Source organism: Chelonoidis abingdonii, chromosome 15 (assembly GCF_003597395.2).
Source record: "Chelonoidis abingdonii isolate Lonesome George chromosome 15, CheloAbing_2.0, whole genome shotgun sequence".
Taxonomy (NCBI): Eukaryota; Metazoa; Chordata; order Testudines; family Testudinidae; genus Chelonoidis; species Chelonoidis abingdonii.
The window spans coordinates 8,120,969-8,145,882 of record NC_133783.1 but is presented as its reverse complement, the minus strand read 5'-3'; the positions used below and the strand labels follow the sequence as shown (position 1 = coordinate 8,145,882).

Sequence of the window (24,914 nt, the reverse complement as noted above, 5' to 3'; positions counted from 1 at the left end):
TCCATTTAGAAAATTCATCCTCTCCCTTCTGGAGGTTGCCATCTTAGAGAGGTAGCATATAAGGCAAGTCCAATTAGAAACCAGAGAAAACCAAACAGCTTCTAACATGTTTTTTTGTTTGTTTTGGAGTTTTTTTAAGGTAAATTCTCTCCGTCTCTCTCTACAATGTACCTTTTAACAATTCTGAAACCATCTATTTTTCATTGGTTTCTAGTGGGACTTGCATTTTCTCAATCAGACTCTACCTTGGGAAGGTGTCAAAGCAGCGATTTTTGGTTTGCCTCATTCCTTTGTGTCACACCTTTAAATTCAAAAATGAAATCCAGTGACTTACTCATCTTTCTAATGAGATGTGATTCTGCTGCCAGATTCCCTTAAAGATCCATAGCAATTTTCAAGGAGTAAGGAGAATGAATCCTATCCCTGCCCTTGTCAACATACTTCCTCTCATTAAGGGAGTTTCCAGAGTCCAAGGCTTCCTGTGAGATGTAGTTCAGCAAGCTGTATAACAGCTTGGCTATGTAACCACTATCAGCATCAAATTAGATTCCACTTTTGTTCCAATATCATCAGCCGTAGGATCCCCTCTAAACCCACCTTCATTCTTGGTTTCTTTCTCCCCTGCCAAGCCCACTCCTTCCACATTGCCCTTCTCTCCAAACCTATCTTCAATACCCAGCCTTTCTGCCCTCATTACTCCAGAGTCTCTGCTTCTCTACTCCATTTTTCTTGTGACCCTCAGCTCCCGAGAACTGTGCATGTCAAAGTAATTCTGACACCACAGTTACAGGGAAGTGGGTGGAAATAATAGTGTGTCCTGAATAGTAATCCATTGCACCCCTCATTTTAAGGAGAAGGCGGCAAGACTCATGACAAAAATCAGAGAGAGAAATAGCTGGAAGTCCACCCGCTGAGAAAGGCTGGATGGCAGAGCCACTGTGCAATGCTGCTGTAAATAAATGCAAAGTAAGTATTATTTTACATTATAATTTTATGTTAAAGTTTCTTTCTAACCTGAAACTACTGATACAGGGCAACTGACTGGGAAGGAATCACACCGAGAGAGCATGTACTTGGTTGAAAATGAATTCAGACATTAAGATAACATTTAAGATGACACAGAAAGAATATTGAGCTATTCGGGGGGCACTGATTGCTGTGTGGAATAGACAGAAAATGGATGTTGCAGACCGGCAACAGCTCACTATGAAATTTCATATTACTGATTCTTACTCCTTACCATCTGTCCTTTTCTTTCCATCCCCACAGTCAAATCTCTTGTTCAGTCTTTCATTCTATCCTGACCTGGCTACCTCAATGTCCACATTTCTGGCCTCTCAAACACACACATTGTCACTAAAAATAAATATTCCTTGTCCACTATTTTGATCACATCTTTCCCACTGACTCCTCATCCACTATCTACTGATCACTTCTTTTAAAACATGATTGTAAATAGATCCCTCCCTTCTTCTGCTCCCTTATCAAGCTTCAGGTTGACTGCTTTCCCTCTCTGAAATTATCTGCAAACACTCCCTCCTATTCACTTTTAAATCTTTTTTGAAAGCCTACCTCTGCAGTGCTGCCCATAGTACGTCTTACTGATTTGCTATTCTGATTTCCTGACTTGTCCACTCGTCTGTCCATCCATCTTTAGACTCTGAGCTCCTCCAGGCAGAGACCATCTATTCTTTAGTTAGTAGTAGTGGTTGTTATTCATATTACCATGGTGCCCAGGAGACCTAGTAATGGACCATGATCCCATTCTGCTCAGCGCTGTACAAACACAGAACAAACCGATGGTTCCTGCCCCAAAGAGCTTACAATCTGTGTGCTTTTATTCAAATTCTGATCTATTCTTAAATCTCTGGAAAGTGCTTAGCACATTAAGGACACTACCATCAGCAAAACAACAATAATGGTCAATTGATGATAATACCAGTGGGGTTCACAGTTACTGAATCTGTGTCCCTTGCACCCATAATTCCATGAGAAGTATTAAGCTTATTTCGGGGCACTTGTTTTTTCCCCAATTAACAAGCAGAACCAAACTTTGGGGAAATCTACTGCTAAAAAGACAAACGAGAATGATGGGCAAGACACAAACAGCCAGCTTCAGGGCATAAGCCAACTTCTTAGTACTCTGGGGTAGGAGGAAATCTTCTCTGGGGGCAGGTTATCCCATAACTGCCTATAATAGCTCTGTGCTACTGGTTGCTGTCTGAGACAGGTTACTGGATTAGATGGACCACTGGTCTAATCCAGTATGGCAGTTCTCATGTTCCCACAATGGTTAAGCACGTGTGGTTTCATTTTGTTTTACAATACAAGCACATTGAGACAGAATTGGTTGTTCCCAGTTACTACCCACAAAGCGCAGCATGTGATCTCTACGTGGTGGAAGCTTGTGGCTGTCACGGTTTCCTCCCACGCAATACTTTCAGTTTTTCTGGGCTATAATTACAGCGAAACAAACAAGGGCTCAAATCAATCCCAAATACGCTTTGGGTATTTGAGAGATGGGTGCAAAATGAAACAAAAATCTATTTTGTGGCAGTAGATAGAAGGGACAGACACAACCAGCTGAGTTTCCAGATTACAAGAAGAAATGTTTCTTGAGACTCTGGTAAGTTTTACACAATGCTGTGCCTTTGTATTTTCTGTTGTCATATACTGCTATGGTTCTATGAGACAAATACAAATAGTATACCAATGTGCTGCTATAGATATCCTCCCAACAATGATGGCACAACAGTCATCATTTATCCAGTCAAGCAGATAGCACAACATTCATATCAGATACCTAAATAGCGTATCATATCAAGTGCAATTAAAATCAGTGATGCAACTTTTTAATTCACCCTTTGTACCGGAGAGTCATCGCACTGATGAAATGATGTGAAAGGCTGAATGGCAGAAGCTCCATGCAAAGCTGCTGTAAAGAAACGGAAACCAAAGTCTATTTTATGTTATGATTCTTATACAAGTCTCTTTTTTGCTTGAAGTCAATATATTGTCTGGATTACTATAAAAGATAGAAATACTGATCTGCAAGCTACAGTCACTGAGTGAGCTAGTACTTAGTTGTCCAATAAGGTGTGAAATTGTACATGATATACAGACGTGCCTTGGCTTCAAAATTCAGATTTAACTTTTGAACACCAGTGTACCAGCAGTATTTGGATCCAGGTTTTGGAGTCTGTTCATTACAAAAATGGGAGCTATTTCCAAAATTTGTATCTTGATCTAGCTTCAGATTGCAAATCCTCCTCCTGGCCAAAGTTAGAGGTTCTTTTAGATCCAGGATTTTGGTCTGAACCTCTCTCTAGCATGGTGCATCTGTGAGGTGGACAAATGAAGAGCAAAATTTCTAGCTGGTAAAAAGCTGTAGGTTTATTACTGAGTGTGGTTTCTTTCCCACAGCTCAGTGGGAGGTGGGGAGTTTTGCAATCATCTGCCTATTTATCCTAAATATTAGGAAGAGTGACGCTTAATAAAACTGGGTTTGAGGAAGAACTGTCTGTTTAGCATGGCTGTACTTGAGTTTCAGTCTAAGTTGCTCCATTGTGGTCTATACAGACCTAGGGAATGAGAGAAAGAGGAAAGTGGATATCTAAAGTACTGGAGGCTTTACAGTCATTAGTAGTGTGGCATTGAATTGCAATGAAATACCTTTTTTTGATAGATCATACAGCAAAATAATTGTTCTTATTGTTTTCTGTAAGATCATATCATGGTAGTTATTTTTAGACTAAAAGTTAAGCCAGCTGGAATGTGAGAGTTGTAATTTTTCAGGCCTGTCAGGTTTAGCATGTCTGGAAAATGTGGAAGATGGCTGAGGAATATCATCAGTATAAAACTGTTATAACCAAGATGGTCAATCCAAGATGTCACATCCATCAACAAACAAAGCCTGCATTTCTGTTCTCAGCAATGAAGTCCACATCAGGAATATAAATACTCTGGAGTGTGACAGAGTAGCAGTTCTTCAGCCCAGTTGAGTTATGCTTTAAACCGATGGATGTAGACATGATTCATGTGAGTTATGTGATCCCTCAAGAAACCATTTGCAGATTAACTAATGAAATATTGTTTTGCTCGAAACTTATTAAAGAGAAGCAGTGAAAACTAGTTGCACATAACTACAAAGCCTGGAATGTAGATTTCAAAAAGCTGGACTTTACTGGCATGTCCATAATCCTCAGTGCACGGGTTGTGTGGAGGAGTGGCAGAAAAGGGGGCTTAAGCTTCATATTAAGAACAGTAAAAAGACTCTGCAGCCACGTAATTGCAGGATTAATAGGCAGAATAAGATGCTTTACTCTACTATTTAAATTTCCAGAGCAATTTATGAAAATCCTCATACAGAAAACCTCAGTAATTGAAAATGAAATTCAGAAACAGCATTCTTCTAAGTTAAAGGACTTAGACGTAATTGCTCAAGAGTGAAGAGAAGGAAATTGGGTTATGGTTGAAGCATCATATTGCAGGAGCAATATTGGAGGTTGGGACAAGCTGTTGCAAGAGGACAGCTCAAACAACGGTTTCTAAAATTGCAACAGTATGGAGAAGTTAGGATGATTAGAATTTTTCTTCATTAGAAAAGATATAGACCTGCTGTAAGTAAGTCTGAGCACAGTGAAAGTGGTCATCATATTAAAAACTTCAGGAAAGCAATTGCCTCAAAAAGAGAAGGGCACAAAAACTAAGGAGAGACTACACACTACGAGAGCTTTGTCCTTATGCCTTGTATGGAACAGACTACTCAGGCAGCTACGGAGGTAACCACTCAGCAAATTCAGCCAGACACAAACTTAGAAGAAGAAGAAGAAAAAAAAAAAAAACATTACAGGGCACAAGAACTATCTAGGTAAGTAGATGAATCCTACAAGGCCTCCCTTTCCGCCTCCAGAAGTGTCACTAACTGGTAGAGCAGGTGATCTACTTTTATATGTTTCTAGGAAGGGGCAATTCAGAATAAAATATAAAGCCATTACAGGGAATCAAAAGTGGAAGTGCTTTGGCTTGGAACGCATATCTCATGTGCTAAAGCCCCACTACGAATGACCTGCTTTGGGGCAACAGTTTTATTTTATGGATATGTATGATATGTATCAGAAGTCTTGGTCTGCATTCTAATCCATTGAACCAATTTCAAAACAATAGGAATTTTACTTTATTATTTGCTATGATGTACTGTAGCTGGCAGGTCTGAACACGTATAGAGGCATATGCAGTTCTCCTGGAAATGCTTCAATTTTATATGCAGAGGAAGAGCTATTAAAGAATTCATTTGATGTTTGATATGTAAGAAAAAGACCGTCGGCTTTGACCTCTCATCTTAATGGAGCTGAGATTATCCTTTGCCTCTTACCCACATCTACAAACCATTGCACAATGTTCTAAGGACACCCAAATCAACATCCTTGTCATAGCCTTTAGGAGTGTACCTACCAAAATGTACTGAGGTTTCAAGGTGACATGGCCTATTTTATTAGGTTTGCCACTATATTGATTAAATTAGGGCTGAGAACCATTTTCAGCTTGCTAACTGACCCATTGTGTCCCCTAGGAAATTCTGGAGAGTGGACAGCATAATTGAAAATGAGTATAACAACAGATGTTCCAAAGATTTATGACTCAGGGGGATGACACAGATTATGTGACATGTACAGGGACTTATTTTACTAACTACATCCCCTAACACTTCAGTTTAGAAATTAACACTAAGTTATTACATTCTCTTCTTTGTAGTAAGGGTTTTAATATCTCAATAATATGAACATAAAAAGTCAAACATTTTCTTCTTTGTCAAACACTTGAACATTTATTCCAACCCTGTTAATTTTGTTTAAAAAAATGCAGCTGCCCATCCACTCCCCCAAGTTTAAAAGAGGGTGAACCAAAGCTAGACACATCATCCAGTGAGTTTTGTAGCATATCAAGTGTCCTCCATGTTATATTTGGTTTTAGCTGATACGCTGCATTGATAGAGGTGTGCGAATGAGCTGTGCGGTCGCGTAGTTTGTTCTAGCGATTACTAGCGAAAGGCCAATGCACCGGCTCAGCAGCTTACATTTTTAATAAACTTTGCTTCTAACTGAAACTGAACACATTTCAGTGAAGTGGCACTCTGAGCTTTCAGAGCTATCAAATCCGTTACATAAAGGACCACTGTGAAGTGCTGAATATGTTCTTGCTTTAATCAGTTCAGAGAATAGAGATTTGTTTAAAATGTTTTCTTTTCCCCAATCACACAGGGGCTGCCCCTGTAAATACCATGAGTGGGCACACGTGAAATACCGGGAACACAAGCAACACATTCTGAAAATGTCAGCCCCCATCCATACACCTCTGCCTCCCACATGGCACTCCTACTCATTTGACATCACAAGAACTCAGTGCTAGGGCTTGGGGTGTTTTTTTCCTCCCAAATGTCTCCCCCTCCTCCTTTTCTTCACACTACTGTACAAAGATGACAGCTGAGCAGTTAGTAATAAACCCTCATGTTTAGGCAAACAGTCATATATCAGTCACACTCAGTAACATGGCCATGACCGGATAGCGTGCTGTGCGACAGACTGGGAACCACGACATCCAATAATGTGCCAGCTCTTTATGCATCAAAGGTTAAAGCAACATGAAGCATAACAGTTTTGCATGTTCCCTTTTAGTTTCATCAAACTGAATATTATACATAATCCTTGTTCTCCTGCTCCCTATATCTCAAGGAAGAAAACTATGAGCATAAATCTTTTAAAAGAAAAAAATAGTGGGATTTAATTTTTATCTGCAATTTTATTACTTTTTATAAAAATACTCCCCCTTACTTTGGGTAGTACCACTTTGATAGTTCAGATTATTTTCCTTTTAGCAATTGTTTTACCCACTGTAGTAGCAGCTTGGAAAATATCTTTCCTTCACTTTGTTCTTACATGGGTCACATTCCTTTCATGTACAGGAAAGAGAGATTTCATTTCTTTATGCAATTCTAGCTTTAGTAACCTGCTTTTACTAATGAGAAATAGATAGATGATAACTGTGCTTAAGACTCTACAGGAAGAAGGCTTAAAAAAGGAATACAGTAATTGATTGATGGATTCATTTCAATTAAACTTGCCTTAATTTTACGGTTATATGGCAAAGATGCGTCTGTAGCCTTAGAGATTATTGTAGGCTCTGAAAAACTCAAATACTGTATCTTCTCTCTCAGTACAAATATATAGATGTTTATATATATACTTGCCTCTCCAAGTTATTACCATGCAGACAATTTCAATTCAGAGCCAATAAGAGTAGCATCTTTTCTATCAAAAAACTAAAGGTCACACCTTGAGAAAATTGATCTTTCGAGAAATGCCTGGAAATAAGTGAGGGCATGGGGGATTGACTCTTGTGCTTTGTTTACTGACTATAAAAAATAGCTTTCCTTGTCAGCCACAAATATTAGGTTTTTCATTGGTATCAAAGGCTCCAGGTGAGCTTGCCTGTGCAAGGCACTCAGTAGACCCTCTCTTGGATTCTGAACACTGTACTCTCCTATTGTTTAAATTATGCTCTATTTTGGTCACTTACCCGTTTCCCCATTAAGTTCAAACTAAACAATTCTGCAGCTGTGGTTCTTACAACTATTTTATAAACCATGAAGTGTCAAGGAAACTCCAGCCACAGGCCAACAAATGCAGACCACCACTTTCTTCAGAACAGCATGCACATGATTTTTAGTGTATTTATACATACATACTTAAAATCGCCCAGAACAGAGGATTTCTAAAAATTTGGTCACATTAATGGAGAGCTTTTCATGGGGGAACTCATCCCTTCACAAGCATGGAACTTTTTTCTCCTCCCTTTGAGATGACAGAACTTCCTTGTGGAAAACATACATGGAGAAGTGTAGGGTGTTTTATTGATGCAGTACATGGCTGAGAGCTGCTTCACAAGGAGCCAGCCTTGTCTTGTCTTCACTCTTTTGTCCAAAAAGCTGCTTCCTGACACCTTGAGGAACCAAGCGACACCACACACTGCCTAAAAAAACAGATGGGATGTGGGAGTCAGAGGACCAAATCTCAAGTTCACAACCAAAGGTTTGGGGGTGACAGAGGTAAGAGGACATGCATTAGAGCTCCCTTTACAGATCTGCCCAACAGGTTCTAAAGAGAGAAAATATACGGGATGGTCATCAAACGACTGTACGGATGGTAGTTATGATGTGTACTAGTTTGTTAGCAGAACGTTTATTATGTCAGTTGCCATAATTTTTTTTATTTTGGCTGTCACACTACCCAGGGGATAAACCAATGGGTTCCCCTAGGATTCCAGCCAGGCACTTTAGTTATACTCACTTAGAGGGAGATGTGGCAGATATTGCAACCCCATTGAATCACTTAGATGGTAAACACTTCCAAAGAGGTACCACATTTTGGGGAGGCTTACATACGCTGGTTCAAACCAGGATTTCCAGAGGCCAACAGACAAATAAAGGGCTTTAGGCATAAAAAGGCTGTATTTAAACTGATCAGGGCCTTGATTTCGGATCCCGCAAACATAAAGCTCCTTATGTTCAAAGGGGGCCCTAACCCTTGCAGAAGGGTTGGAAAAAGTCTTTTGTCTGCTAAGACAATGAGGAGTCTGGTAGCACCTTAAAGACTAACAGATTTATCTGGGCATAAGCTTTTGTGAGTTAAAAAAAAAAAACACTTCTTCAGATGCATGGAGTGAAAATTACAGAAACGGGCATAAATATATATTGGCACATGAAGAGAAGGGAGTAAACTTACAAGTGAAGAACCAATGCTGAAGGCCAATTTAGTTAGAGTGAATGTGGTCCACTCCCAATAAATGATGAGGGAGGTGTCAATACCAAAAGAGGGAAAATTGCTTTTGTCGTGAGCCCTATTCAAGCCCAAATTGATGGTGTTAAGTTTGCAAATGAATTGTAATTCTGCAGTTTCTCTTTGAAGTCTGTTTTTGAAATTTTTTGGTTGAAGAATGGCCACTTTTAAATCTGCTATTGAGTGCCAAGGGAGACTGAAGTGTTATCCTACTGGCTTTTGTATGTTACCATTCCAGATGTCTGATTTGTGTCCATTTATCCTTTTACATAGAGACTGTCCGGTTTGGCCAAAGTACATGGCAGAGGGGCACTGCTGGCGCATGATGGCATGTATCACATCAGTAGATACAGGTGCAGGTGAATGAATCTCTGGTGGTGTGCCTGGCTGGGTCCTATGATGGTGTCGCTAGAGTAGATATGGGACACAGAAGGCAAGGGGGTTTGTTACAGAGATTGGTTCCTGGGTTAGTGTTCTGTGGTGTGTAGTTGCTGGTGAGTATTTGCTTCAGGTTGGGGAGCTGTCTGTAAGTGAGGACTGGCCTGCCTCCCAAGGCCTGTGAGAGTGGGGGATCATTTTCCAGGATAGGTTGTAGATCATCGACGATGCACTGGAGAGGTTTTATCTGGGGGTTGTACATGATGGCCAGTGGTTTTCTGTTATTTTCCTTGTTGGACCTGTCCTGTAGCAGGTGACAAACATGGCTACGTCTCTGATATTTTGTCTGCTAGGGGCTCATCAGACTAGTGGGTTACTCTGGTAGACTTTTAGCAAATATTTAAGAACTTTTATGGGTTTTTATGAGATTTCCCTTTACTGCTTTCACCTTAAGAATAAATGTGCTTGCTTAGAAAGAGATGTGCAGTAACTTGTAATTGCTGGTAATACATTCTTCATAGCCCTTGGAGAGAAAGCAACACACAGGCTCTGGACATGAGGCAGATTGGCTTGTGAGGATATCACAGCATAAGGCAGGGAGCTGTGCAGCGTTAAAACCCTGGTCAAGAGGGGGAGAGACAGGTCTCCACCCTAAAGTAGTAACTGCTGGTAGCCAGGAACCTTAAGTGAGTGCTCTCAAAGGACCATGAAGTAGGAACAGAGCAGTTAGTCTAAAACTAAGTTTATCACACTTTCTACATTTTCTCTGGTTTCATTTTCTCATGCCCATCTCTTCTGTTCCTCTTTTCCACAACCCCATGCTCTTCTCTCATGTGGTCCACTACTACTTCTCTCTCTCTGCACATACTTCCCTTCTGCTTTGTTCCCTTTTCCTCTACTAACCTAGACAAGCTTCTCAGCCAGCAGCAGTCCTAGAGGCCTATAGAAACAAGGACCCAACCCAACAAGTCTCCAGGCTCTCTGTTAAGGGATCTTGTAACCAGAGACAAGCCCAATCTCTTCAGGCCACTTGGGAGTCTGTGTAGTCCTATGACTACAGTTCTGGTGCCACTGTTTTAGAAGAAAACATCTTAATTATCATGTTTTAATTACTGGAATGATTGTTTTCACTTGATGAGTTTAAGGTCTTCTGCAGCAAAGATTAAGGAGTTCTCCTAGCACGTTGCATTTCTTCTTGCAAACTTCAGAACAAGACCACAGATAGAGAGAGAGAGAGAATGAATGTGTGTGCACACATGCATATGTTAAAGAAGGCATCATACAACTTTGGTGTAAGAGTGGATTCCTTGTTTCCTCTCACCTCCATGCTGACAGTCTGAGCCAGAGAGGTCAGGGTCTAAATGGACATGAAGACTGAATTACCCTTTCACCTGCAGACGAGGTGTCTCCAGGTCAGGGTTGAGGAATACTGATTGGGCAGGTGAGAAGACATTTGCAACTGTCAGTGTCTGCATTACTGGTATTTCTGTGAATGAACAGATGTTTTAAGTCTCTAGGGCTCTCAGCCTGGCACCTTGCATAGCATTAAAAAAGGAAAGAACAGATGGGGTGAGGAGAGTGTTTACCTTTGACTGAAATGCATTTAACTGAATCTCCAGAGGAAGAAAGTAGGTTAGGAAACTTGGTCAATGAAAAACATGGGGCCTGGAGAAAAATTCTACTATATTATGCTTTACCAGCCCTGTAATATCACACGGTACATTTCCTACAAAGCCAAAATATGTAGATTGATGGCTAGCAACCAAAGGTTGCACTCTCATGATGCACTTACGGGATACCATGCAATTAGCAGAAAATTCACACACAATATATCATTATTCATATTCTGAATCAGATTACTTCAATATAGTCTTTTACAAAGATTATATAAAAAAATCAATCAGATTTTCTGATATATATTTTATTTTTTAAGAGAAACAGAACCTTAAAAATAAAATTAAAAAAACCAAATAAATACAATTTAACTAGCTATCCAAAGGGAAAGGACCTAGGAGTATTCAGGCTATGGTTAGTCCATCTTAAACCTAATTTCCTTTCTGTGATTGTATTCCTTTAATATCAGCATGGGTATTAGCCCTCCCACACTGACCAGAATAGGAAATGAGAATTACTCATTCTTTATGTGACTAATGGACTGTCTTCCAAATTGCAGAATGCATTGTTTTATTACAAAGCAAAGTAGCTTAACCCTGCAATGACCAGTATTAAGTTCTCAATTACACAAAACAGTTTTATTTTAACTACTCCATAGCTTGCTCCAATCCAGCAAGAATTATTGTATGGTTTCTTTTTTGTGTTCTATATTCAAATGTTGTTCTGTATTCATATGTTTGGCAGCAGGTTGGTGTTTAGAGTAGCGTCATTTATCACAAACTGTGGATGTCTCACAAATGGAGCAGTTAATTACTGTATGCTGGCCCTACAGCAGGGGGATGAGAAGAGTAAAGGAGGTTAACCAGACAGACTGACCCACCCTGCCAACTTGTATTCATCTCTGGGGGATCCACTCTCATCTTTGTCAGCACACAGACACTGCAGCAGAGGTTGTGGAATGAGCACTCTGTTAAACAAAACAAGGTTTCCCCCTTCCTTATGGAAAAGTCCTATAGAATTTAATAATAATTAAACCCTTGGGACTCTGTATTCTAAGAAGCTACAGAACTATAGTCTCTCTACAGGATATTTGAGCCATCTAATAGAATTCTGCACCCAATAATATTTTATTTTCAGTTCTGTAGGATAGTTCAAAGAAAAAAAGAAAAGGTGTATAGGGAGGGGAGAACCACATTCTAGAGGATAGATCCTGTCCTCATTGAGTAACTGTGCAAAGCTCCCTAAAATTGGCTCATCCAGCCACACAAGGGAGGATTTCCCCATCCATGGGGGATCTTCAGATGATGTAGACACACTGTAGGAGTTCCTCCTGAGGAAGAGGGGGTATAGTGGGTGGAAGTGGGCATAGCAGAGCATCCTTGATTATCCATGGCTGCTACAATGCACTTTTGGAGACATAGAAATCATGCACAGATTAGAGCAGTCTTCAGGTTTCTCTAACTTATTCTAAGTGGCTGGACCATGCAGAGCAGCTCTGGGACTTGAAGAAATCACAGACCCACCTTTGTACTACCCCCACCTTCAGATGTGTAGGATGCTTTTTGGCTCCAGCTAAAAATCTGACCCTGAAGAGTTATTTTACTTTATATTCTATAGGCCTTTTCTCTAGGATGGAGGAGTTCTGACCCCAGCATACATTCATATTCACTGAAAGAAGAAAATACCACCCCTTTCCATTTTTCATTCTTTCCAGGGGGAAGAGGATGTATGAGGGAGCACAAAAATAATACTAATCAATAGTTTGAATTTAAAGATTGGACTATAAGCATTGAAAGCCTTGCCTCTTACAAACGATAGTCAATGTGACTGATAGTCCAGGAAGCACATTAAGGAAGTATAATAGCTTTCCCTGTGGACAGAGGAAAGCTGTTAGTTTGCAGAGTGGAATCTGCTCTTTGAATGAGACAAATGAAACTCCTCCTGTGTTTTAAAGAAAAACAAATATCCTTCACTGGAGCAAGATTGCTCTATAAAAAATGTTTTTTCCCATTCCAAACAAACTAAACAGAAGCAATTAACAAACATTGGGTATTCCTTCAAGAGGATATGAAAAAGGGATACATGGATTTTAAAGAGTTATAACTATATGGGCACAGAATCACAGTGATTTAGCTCTGTGAAAGTGACAGAGATGTTTATACAGGCCCAATCCTCTTTCGCAAAACATGCCTGCATGCCAATGGGGCTGATTAGCACTTTGCAGTGTCAAGCCTTATATCCAAAGAGGATTCACCTTTCAAAAGTTACACACTGCAGAATAACTCCTCTTTGTTAGCTGGTTTTGTGGAGGGATAGTCAGAGGGAGCTCAAAGGAACTGACCATCACAAACTTTGCCATCTTGCCTTCTCCAATGCATAACAACATACACATATACACACATACGTGCCCTGCGCTGTACCAAACAAAGACACTTCTCCCCAAGGGGAAGCGTCTGGAGGGAAGATGAGAGAACAAAACACGTTACAGATGTGTCACCATATTGCTTAATACACTGCTACAAGGTGCTCAGATACTGTAGTATAAGAACCTGTATATAATAGACTAGAATTGAAAAAAGAAGGATGAATAGCTTCCTTAACCACATAGATAAAGTCTCAGAGATTCTTTGAAGTGTGATGGATTACCCTACCTACTTGTTGCTTTCCCACCACACTTCAGATCAAGTAACAATCATCTGGCATTTGATAGTCAGCCTGATATTGTCTTTCAATTTTTAGGTTAGAAAAGATTGTTGTTGGTGGTTTTTAAAGGATAAGGAAAAGCCACACGGGGCCATAGTGAATTTAAAGAATCTCTCATTTTAATAGTAAAACAGCACAAAAAATAAATAACACTTTTTGAGCAATGCTTTAATTATCAGGCTTTCGCCTTTGCTGGTAGTTTTTCGTAGGATGGCTCCTTTAAAAACCTTTGCTTTCCTTTCTGTTCCCATGACACCTTTCCTTTCTGTTCCCATGACACCTTTCCTTTCAGCTCAAGTTTAGCATTTCTTTTCTGCACTGTGGTCATTGATTAATGCCCTGACCCTTGACCTATTAACCGCTACAATAACATAACAGAAGACTGATGTTGTCAGTACTCAAACTGTAAGTAAGATCTTTCCTGTGTGGTGATATTATGTGAAAAAATATGGTTCCTTCCCTCCTCCAGCCATTTCCTTAGGTTTCAAACTGTAAACAAGTGAATAGATACCAACTGAACACAACTTTAAATAATCCAGAGTAACATTATTTACTTGGTTCTGATCAAGACCCAAAGCAGCCAGCTGAACAGTAAAGAGGTTGCTGGTCAACTCTAAATGAATAAGAATGTGGGAAATCCAGATACAAAGTAGGTTAGCCTCTGTAATAGATTTCAATAGCAGGCCTTCTCCTTCTCCATTACAAAATCGAAATAGAAAAGCATCTCCTAAATAACCTTCCCTTTTGTGGACAGCTTCAGGGAACCATTCACAATTAATCAAGCCTTGCAATGCTCCAGAGCCATCTGCCATGTACCCAGAGCAGCTTTGCTCATCCTCAGGAGCCTCGGTTACACCTGTTAGTTTTGCTCTTCACGTCAAACTTAACAAGAAAATGCTGAAAACAAATCACTTTGCTTCGCCATGGTAGCTTGAAGAACTCAAAGCTTCCAAGAGCAAGAAGCCAGGAGAGATGATAAAAATCGGAGGTGATTGGGGGGAAAGGAAAGAGTATCTAGTGATTAGCAAGCCAGGGCACCTGGGTTCTAATCCCAGCTCTGCCACTCACATTATGTGACCCAAGGCAATCCTTTCACCTCTCTGTGTAGTAACATAAAGAAGAGAAATTGTAAACTCTCTAGAGCAGCAACTAGTTTTTGTTATACTCTTGTACAGTGTCTAGCACAATGGGGCCATTAAGCAGAACTACAGTACAAACAAACAATAATGAGTAATATCCTCACAGGCGGGTTGTAAGAATCAGCTTTGAGCTCGAGCAGCATCTTAAAAGTACACAAGAACGTTAGCTGGATTCCAAAGAGATGGTTGTGTCAATATAGGAATTACCATCTTGTTTGATCCCCAAAAAACCTACACCTTGTTTTTCTAAGAGTATTTGAAGGGCAGAGACCATGGAGGTAGCACCTGAAAACTGTGTATGTTGTTCTATTCCCAACCAGATGAGAGGAAAGTGTTTCTATTTCTAGAATAAGGCTTGGTAGTGGAAGCTGAACCTGACTGGAGAGGTCAACAGACATGCAGAGACAATTTTCAGTAGATGGTAAAGATAATAAGCTGATTCCAAGAAGGGCAGGAAGCAACTACCTTGGCTGCTCTGTGGAGCTTCCATTGAAAATAAGGGTGGGTACACAAGCAAATATCCAATGAGGACAATCACAGAAGCAGCTACACAAGTTCTCTGACCGCTAAAGGAGTGCTATCACCTCTGCTGCTCGTTCAGCCAGTGTACCACATGGAACCTCTCAGCCAGGGAACATTTATAGATGATAAACTTCTAGACTGTTACTTGGCCACACAGCACACACAAACACTATCAGCACCTCCTCTGCCGAATTTGTTCTACATCATCACTGCAGAATGCAGAAACAGCTCAAAGCTGAGACTGAGCCACGGCAAGCCTGAGACCCATATAATCACAGCTAAGTTATCTAGAAGCAGTGTAACCACTGCAATAGGTCAGTCAGAGATAAATAAGGGCAATGCTCTTGAACCCCACTAAAGTGCCAATTTCCCATCCATCCTCCTCCAGAGACCCAGCTGTTTTCAAGCCCATGTCAAATTGTTTTAGAGACAAGAAAATAACTTGTAGCCAACAGCACCCACCGAACTTGCACGTCTAACCATAACTTCAATAAAATTAGTATCCCGTATCCCCAACCTTTAGGTAGGGAATGATACTGATTCAGGCCCTGATCCTGAGAAGTTGGAGTGCACAATGTCAGGGGCTTCAATGATCAGAGGCTTAGGGAATTGGAGCATTTGTGACTGAAATGGCAAAACTTTTATGGAGAAGGGGTAATTCTGCCAAAACTGCAATCACTTGTTATTGAAGAATTCTAGGTGATTCCCAAATCTGGTTCTGTGTTTATTTCAGTTAAGTACAATGACCCCTGGGCATACATACAATTGACATAAAACAACAATAAATAAAGCCCAGTGGCCAAAAGCTGAGATGCCTTCCACATCTCAACATATTGCAGTTCCTCTGTCCCCAATGACCTGCTGAACATTCACCACCATCAGTGGAAGAAGAGAGCTCTTCCATTGCGACTCAAAGACCACGCTCTAACAAGCCAATAGAAAAGCTAATTCCATTGGTTGAGACTTCCTCAAAAAATGTCCTATCAAAATTAACCTGATGGGCAGCTAACTTGAGTACTAGAAGCAAAGTCTAGCATCCATGTAAACTACACTCATGACATAACAGCATCTCACAGGTTTAAAAAAATAACCCACACACTTAAAAAACAGCCACTCTCAGTTTCTCTCTGTACTTTGCCCAGGCAGAGATGTGTATGTTTGCCTGAGAATGTGGTTGTGGTAGGAACATGTATTTTGCTCTAAAGATTGTGAAGTTTGCTGGTGGCACTGCTATTTACTAATCCACCCACAGAACTGCCACCAGCCAATTGTGTTCCTTGGGCAGAAGTCCCACTACACGTTAGTTATATACTGCACAATTAAAGAGAAAATAGGCTGTTGCTGTCCTTCCTGTAATTGTTTCCATTGACTCTGACCCCCTTCAAGACCCTGTGGCATACAGTATCCAATTTATTTTTGAAATCACCCACTGTACACTGTGCCACTCTTGTCATTTAAGTAGCAACCCCTTTAAAAACATGTGGCCTGAAGGTGCACGTATCCCGGTGGTTTTAAGTGCATTGCTTGCATATGGCACAGAGCTGTGAGATAATTTTATAGTGAAATCCAAAACAGGCATCATGTTTTAATACAAACCTGAAACTTGTGCCAGGTTCATCGGATTTTCATCATACTTGGGCTAATTTTCAGGTGTCAGGGAAGATTTGATTATTGGAAGTGGAAAGTGTGTAAAACTCAGTGGTTTGTGTCAAGCCAGGTAAAAGCAGCTATGCTGGTGCAGTTCCGTGTTCAGCTTTTGGGGTTCATTCCAACCCCTGAAACATCAAAGCAAAACTCTGTGGGTGTGAACCAAGAGGAGAAGTTTGAGTGAAAAGCCTAAAAATGGAAACTACTGAGTTGTTTGAGAGCCAAAACCAGAGTCTGAGCCCCCAAATCACATGCACCTGACAAACATGATATACATAAAAAAGAAAAAAAATTGCATCTTATTTTAGTTTGTTAGTTTGTTCAAAGAGGCTCCCCTTCCATTTCCACACAGCCCTGTCCATCCAAAACAAAATCCCCACTAACAAGTGGCATCTTCTAATGAGCAAATAAAGATCGGAAAAACCTGGATCTATACTCTCAATGGCAGAGAAATTACTTTTTTTATATTTGATTTTTGAAGAGATGAAAGGAAGAAAGAGAGAAAGCAATAGAACGATAGCCACAGGGGGGAAAACTCTGTAAGTTGTATGGCTCAGGCAAGCTTCGGGAAGGGCTGAAAGATTTCAGAAGGTGGACAGATTCCATTCTCATTAATGAAGGGGCCCCTGACTCCAGAGCCACCGAACACACACCAAGAGCAAAGGCATTATTCAGCTCTCTGGCTTGATTGAAAGCATGAGCCTGTTATTTACAAGCTGCTGATAGCTTTCCTTTAATAAGAAGTTACTGGGGAGCGTGCAGGGAAGGGGGAGCTAAGGATGGGTAGCAAAAACTCCAGCCCCTGAACATAGAGGCATCTTCAACAGGATTTGCAGGACATATCCTGGGGATGCATTAAACAGCCTGGAAGGTAAGTGGTGATTTTTTAAAAAATGATTGTTCCACAGACCGATGATTTAGGAGGAAATCTTGTATGTCTCCCCCATCCCCCTCCTCATCATCATTTTCAAGCAGGGGTCAGGTACTAGCAGAATAAATGCTTTTAACACTGGTTTGCAAACTGGCCATGACTGGATGCCATCTATTTTTAGGAAATGGAGTGAGGAAATACTTACATAAATAAAACCTGATTGTCTGGGCTGCAATATGCAGAAACTGTTGCTACATGCTGCTTGGCTGTTCTGACTACACACAGCCCTGAGTGCTGCTGAGACTGCTTGTGGGCAGTGAATGTTGCAACTGAAAATTGATGGGGGGATAATTATTAAAGGTATATAAAGCAAATAAGGTATGGGCATTTGCCACAGCAATGCAGGGATTCTCTGACAAGTGACTAGGAATTGGAATGCTTGACTACGTCTCTCTCAACTTTGAGCCCTGCAACCCTTGCTAGGTCTGTAGGTTAAGAAGCCCAAATAGGCTTTTTTTGTTTGTTTGAGCTTTCACTAGAAAGGTAGTCCAGGCAGTATTATACATACAGACATTCTTTGGATATATATTACACACACCTTTCATGTGTACTCAATTGTAGAGCAGCTGAAACATAGCAACAGTCCCTTGATGTGCATGATGCATTAAAGGGACAGCACCTTTGACAGAACTCGAGTTCTTCCGGACTCCTTTCCCCTTTGCAGTCCACTGCAATTAGACTTCATGTATTAATATCCAAATTGGAGAGGAGGGGGCATGGTTCCCTATATTGTACTTAAGACTTTTTAAGCATCAGATAATAATAATAGCAGTGCAAATTCACTTCCTTTAGAAAGATATTTACACACTTGATCCTAGTTGGTTTGAAATGGATGAATTATTTATTCTTAAAGCCCTACCATGATTAAGAAGCAGAGCAATGGCGCAATTAAAGCGAGTGTCCTCATCACATTTGTAGCCAGATCTTTTGAAACCAGATCCTTCAGTCTATGGACCACTTTACCGGGGGAGAATTGTGGGAAAGAACCATCCTCCCATCCCAAAGCCCTTCAATAGTTGGTTATCAAACTATTGCATTACACCAAGAGCCAGCCAGAGGATTTCAGACCACAGTTTGAGGACCTGACAGAAGCCACTAGCTCATATCTTCTTTAATTACAATACAACTGGGTGTATTGACAATGGCAATGGTGTGAGATTCATAGGCCATACAATTTGCTTTACCTGTAATGTGGCTATATTATTGATCACAATTAGATTACTATTCCCCTCCGCCCCACCCCCCGCTGCACATACACACCTTTTGGTGGTGGTCCTGATCTCATTCTAAAGGCTCTGTGAATGTATATGTGAAAAAAACGCAGTTATAGTCACATACCCTCAAAACAGTTCCTCCACTACTCTTTGGGGGCTCCCTACAAGCACCAGGTGGAGCCACATGCAGGATCTAGGCCTAACCCTGATAAAAGTCCATGAGGCACATAAATATCCATTTTACAGCTGGACAACGGCTGGCACGGATCAGCCCAAGCCAAAATGTTCAAGAGCGTCCAGTAATTTTGAAGGACCAACACGAGACACAAGGGGCTGGATTTTCAAAGCCATTGGGCATCTGCAAATCCCATTGTCCCAGAAGCCCAGTTTCTCAGTGCTTACTGTACCGGGACCACATTTCCTGTCCTAGGTATTATGTTTGAATCTTAAAAGCCTGGCCAGGAATGGACATGACAAGAAGCTCCTCCCCTTGTGAAATTATGAAAACTTTACTTTTCTTTCCATGTTTTAGTTTTTCTAATGCCAGGCACTACAGAAATATTTAATCCAAACAGCAATAGGTTTTGTTCTATTCTAGCTAGTCACATTTCCTGGGATTCAAGAGAGTTGATAACCTTGGCTGCTTATCTAAGAAAGGCAAGCTGAGTGCGTGGCACTGAGGTAACTGCCTGTCTCTCTATCAAAGAATGGGTTAAGTAGTTGTTGGGGGGGGCGGGCACTCGGCACTATCTCAAAATTCTTCATTGGAAACATACAAATAAAAAGAGACAAAAAGGGGGGCTGGTAATGCTACACTCTGATAGGCAAGCGAGATGATTTATAGTTGGCTGGCTGTTAGCACTTAGATCTTATTGAAGTCAATCAATTTGTGATTCTGGTTGCAGCTGTATTTTGCTAGTGCTTCATCTGCAGAGTGGGAGATATTAACAGCCTGCACTTCTAACAGCTTTGTCTACTAACTCATAAGTTAAGCAGAGACAGTCTGATCATCATCTGAATGGGAGACCACCAAGGTGAAGCTAAATTCTTCATGTGCTAGTGATTTAAGACTCAGTCTTGGAACGTGCTGAGCACGCTGTGGCCCCAAAGCAATGTACTTAAGTACATACACCTCTACCTCGATATAACGCTGTCCTCAGGATCCAAAAAATCTTACTGTGTTATAGGGTGAAACTGCGTTATATTGAACTTGCATTGATCCACCAGAGTGCGCAGCCCCCACCCCCAAACACTGCTTTACCGAGTTATACCTCAATTTGTGTTATGTCGGATCGCGTTATATCAGAGTAGAGGTGTACTTAATTTAAGCAAGTGGATAGTCCCATTGTCAGGGTTTACATGCACTAATTAAAAAAATACAAGATTTTTAATTTCCCATTGCTCAGCACTTCAGTAGCTCTGATCATCTATCCTAAAAGTTAAGCATGTACAGGACCAGACCATAAAGGTCAAATGTTATCTCACCACCCAGGGATAGAGTTGAAATGAAGATGAAGCTGTTGTATTGGATCTGCACAAGCAGTGAAAATCATCAACTTTGAACTTGAAAAGGTTGTTGATATGGCTTATTAAAAAATATCTATTAGATCATTTTAGTTCTTAATGTGTGACAGCATTTAATATACACTTATTTTCTCTATCATTTTTATACTGGTTTATTTAATACTGGTTTGTTATTGTAGGTTTGCTCATAAGTTGGTTTGTTTGTTTATTTTTATTTTCAGAAGAGGATTGAAGTATTTGTTGAGTTGATTTCACCCACATAGAATTGCAGTCTTGGTTCCAAATTCCATTTGATTTACAAGAAGGTGTGCTCCTTTTAAAAAACAATTACAACACAAAAAACACAACCCCAACCAACCCTGCCCCCAGGAACTCAGTGTCTTTCAATGAAAGTCAGCTTGAAGAACAAGATGAACTTTAGGGCCCTAGGCCTGTCCACGAACTGTGCAAATACCTATAGCCAGTAAGTGGGATTTTTCAAAGCCCCAAATAGCACTTAGGACCTAATTCCCATTGAAAACCAGTTTGTCAGTTTCACAGGGATTTAGGCACTTAGCTGCTATTTTGGACTACCAATCTGGTAAGTGACCTCTTAACTTAAGACATTCATTCTTAAAATTGAGATCAAACAGCTTTCCACTCATCAACTCTGAATATTAATTTCATAGCTTCCTCCCTCTGTGGAGTCTCATCAACGTGACATGGAGTGTGGGGAGGAGGGAAAGGAAAATAAGAAACACAGCACTGATGACTGGGAGTGTTGAAAACATCTGGAAAACCACTCTGCAACCCCCGCCTCTCTAAGCTTCAGAGCCCAAGCTGTAACTTCAAAGCATTGTATATACAGCTACTTTTATAGCACTAGCACAAGCCCCGCTAGCCCAAGTCTATTGACCCTGGCTGGGAAGCTCACTCCAAAATGTTGTGTAGACATACCCCAAGAGGAAAAACATCCAAGAAGTGATTAGATAACATTTAGGATTGTCCTTCACTGGGGGCCTGATCCAAAGCCCATTCTTAACCAGGCTTTGGATCAGGCTCTGGTTGCACAGGGTTTAATATGATGACCTATAAGGTCTCTTCTAGTTCTAACTTCTATTATGAAAATAAATCATGTTCTTTCATTTAATTTTTGGGAGACTGCCTGGGAAGTGTCCCAATGCCACTAAATAAAAATTTAATACTTTAAAATGCACACGCGCACACACACACACACCCCATCACCACAACGCTGATTACTGGCGAGATGCTCTTTGATGTGTGAACGTATACAACAATTGAAGACATTCCAATTATCTCCAGTTCAAAGTTAGGCCAAAATTACAAGCACTTATGAATAATGCATTAGGTTTGAGCAGAAGCAGCAGTGCTGAGCAGAATAAAGATGAAAGAAAGTTTAGGGTAGTTGTGACCGTGCGAAATAGGTAAGCAATACTACTTGCTTAGACAGACATATTCTGGTTTTTACATGCCTTGCTATATCTCCAGTAGTTCAATTAACTAAACACATTTCAAACCTAGCTTTGAGACAGATTATAAATGACTTTCAAATGCATTTGTGATGTTTTCAGGATAGTGTCTGAAGCAGTGTTTGTCTGGAAAGCTTCCTCTGACTTCACTGTGTGACACATTAGAAGAAACAAGTGTGTGCGTCTTGAGTGAAAGTTCTGACAGTTTCATCTATCAAAGATGTATGTCTTGAGAGATCCACTAGGCATCTCTGTTAAACTGTGCAGCTCCATTGACTTCAGAGAAGCTTTGCCAATTTGTAGCAACTGAAAAGTGAACCATTCGCTTTAGCCTAAAGAAAGAAGTGTGGTTGTTTCACCTGAAGACAGTCATGCGTCTGAATATAAATGCTTAGTTTGCTGATCATATAATTTTTCCAGTGGTAGACACAAGGTAAACAAATGCTAGAATACTTATTTCATTGCAATTTTTCTTCTACTTCACATGGTGCATTTTGTATATTTTGTGACACAGACTGGACCACAAAACAGGAAGATGGTTGGATAGATGTGACAGAGGGGATGCATCTGGTTGAGATTTCCTTAAACTATTTATTGTGCCTTTTCTGAGACCTGCTTTCAATTATCCTTCTTGTAGCTCTCCAGCTCATTATCACTGTGGGCAATATGAAGTAAGGCTTCCTGGTGTGAGGCCAAGATTGGCTATTAGGCAAAGCTCATCATTACCTTATTGATGAGGGCCATAGATATTCACTGAATTCACTCCCCTCTCTTGGGTGGACATCTGCACTGCTATCTACCATCTTGTTGAATTCCTATACTGCCTGTCCATCACTTTGACATCAATTTAATTTGCTAGCATTTGCAAACCAGGAAGATAAAGGGATTAAATAAAGGAGTTTTATATGCTCAGTGTTTTCAGTAGATCCCCATAGCCTTCAGTAACTAACAGGACTTAATCAAGAAACAGATTCATTAAGAGCTACAAAACAATTACACACAGTTCAGGCACAAATTCATGGAACAATGTTTATAATAAAGATAATATATTTACTAACTATTACTGTCCATGATATTTTTTAATGCTAGGACAAAAGCAGTGGGTTTTCACTGATCTTAGAAGTTGGCTACCAATGCAAATACAAATTCACCACATTGGTCTGTGCAAACCTACGTACATAGTTTTAAAATTACCCTTTTTGGGGGGAAGGGAGGCGCCCAGGTCCAGTCACTCCATTGATAACAGAGCATTATCTAAATCCACATGAAAACCTAAACTAAGAGCTGAACTTACATAGGGTTCATGTATCACTCGTCTTCAGTATTTATAGAATACATGAGCCATAATTAGCTATGTGCTCTGACAAAATACTATCTGAAAAGCATAGAGCTTGTTTTCATGGGCAACTTGAGTTCTTATTGCTTCAACTGGTCTGTTGCTAACCAACGTGAACAGAAAATATTAATAATAGCTAAATAATCTTTGACAGTTACACAATGCTTTTCATCTCCAAAGATCTTCACCAGCATAGGCCCTGATCCTGTAATGAACTCTGCATATGCCAACCCCTACTTAAATCAGCAGAGCCTTACACAGGCCTCGGGGGTTCCCTAAACAGGTCTGTTTATTGCAGGATTAGGGCCTTAAAGTTAGGTCACAAACATCTCTTGTTCTTCTACTACCCAGTTGCACTGGTGGAGCACAGAACTAAAGCTGCATGAAAAAGATTATTTGTTCAATCCTTCATAGGCAGCCACTTCTGGGGGGAAATGTAGCAGCTTTAGCAGTCAGTCACACCACTACACAGTAAGGCTTCACTCTTCAAGGCAGAGCCCTACACAGATCCTAACTGACTTCAGTAGAAAGGGATTCCATGTAGGCACAGGAGTTCATCCACACAGAGCTATTTGCAAGATTATGGTCTAGGTTAGGACAGAAAGGGGGGAAAAGATTAACATAACCTGAACTGTAAGGGTAAATTTTTAAATAGATTATGGTCCTGATTCTCTATTGCCGGACTCCAGTTTCATGCCAGTGCAATTCCATTGAAATCAAGCCTTATAAACATAAGAGAACTATAATGAATGTTCAGTTTTTTCCTTAAGTGAAGATGACCTTGTCTTGCATAGCATGGAGTCTTACAAAATAGTTTAAAATTCCACAGATGACCCTGGCTGCCTCATTGATGGGCTTCCTGGTTATCACAAGGTGTTGCTGAGAAACACTTGGTATAGACAGAGTTCTCTCTTTAAGAAAGTATTATGGCCTGTTTTCTATAAGAATGTACTTAGAACAGTAAGCTATAGCCTCTCCTATTAGCCCTGAACTCCACAAATCATTTAATGTCTGTCTACAGAGTGCTTTTCTTGAATTCATCTAATTACGCAGTTACGCTCTCCCCATGGTTAAAAAAGGATAGGCATCATGAATGAATTTGAAAAGATGGTTGTATAATGAATTGAATGAATTTAAGAAGTTATCCATGAATAGAGCCATATATTTTTGCTTCTTTCCCAGGGTCAGGGTTTTAGCTGCTCAGCTCCCACTGATTTTTAATTGGATAGCACAGCTAAAACCCTGTACAACGTTTTGAAAGCATAGGAGTTCCTAGCTCATCTTTGTTGCACCAAACAGTCTTTGGAACTAGTGATGGAAAGAGGTTTGGGGTGAAAACCTGGATTATCCTGTGAAGAGTTCACCTTCAAAAGACCACATTCAGATTTTCAGCAAGAGTTCTCAAGTGGTCGATTAGCACTGCATAGTGCTCAAGTTATTACTATTAAGAGAGGATGACAGGATTGTTATAATATAGCGGTTTTTATGAGGCATCTCTTGCACAAACAGTGGGACAAAAAGATTCATTTCTAAATTACTTCCCTGCAGATAGGTTTTATAAGAAGTGAGTGTGCAGTAGAACCACACCTCTGCTATAAATGGT

The 24,914-nt window shown here is 40.4% G+C and overlaps 1 protein-coding gene across 5 annotated transcripts in view; it reads left to right on the top strand.

The window, feature by feature from the left end:
- RASGEF1A (RasGEF domain family member 1A) overlaps positions 1–24,914 on the top strand; it is a 270,465-nt gene that overhangs the window by 196,541 nt on the left and 49,010 nt on the right. For 2 of the 5 annotated variants that reach the window (XM_075072569.1, XM_075072567.1), the window contains exon 1: positions 887–966. The exons of 1 other annotated variant lie outside the window; for it this stretch is intronic. In XM_075072569.1, coding sequence (XP_074928670.1) covers positions 925–966 — 42 coding nt within the window. In that variant the 5' untranslated portion in view covers positions 887–924. Of the gene's footprint in view, positions 1–886; positions 967–2,433; positions 2,627–24,914 lie in introns of those variants that run through there. 2 more of the 5 variants (XM_075072570.1, XM_032786358.2) reach the window with 1 other exon arrangement.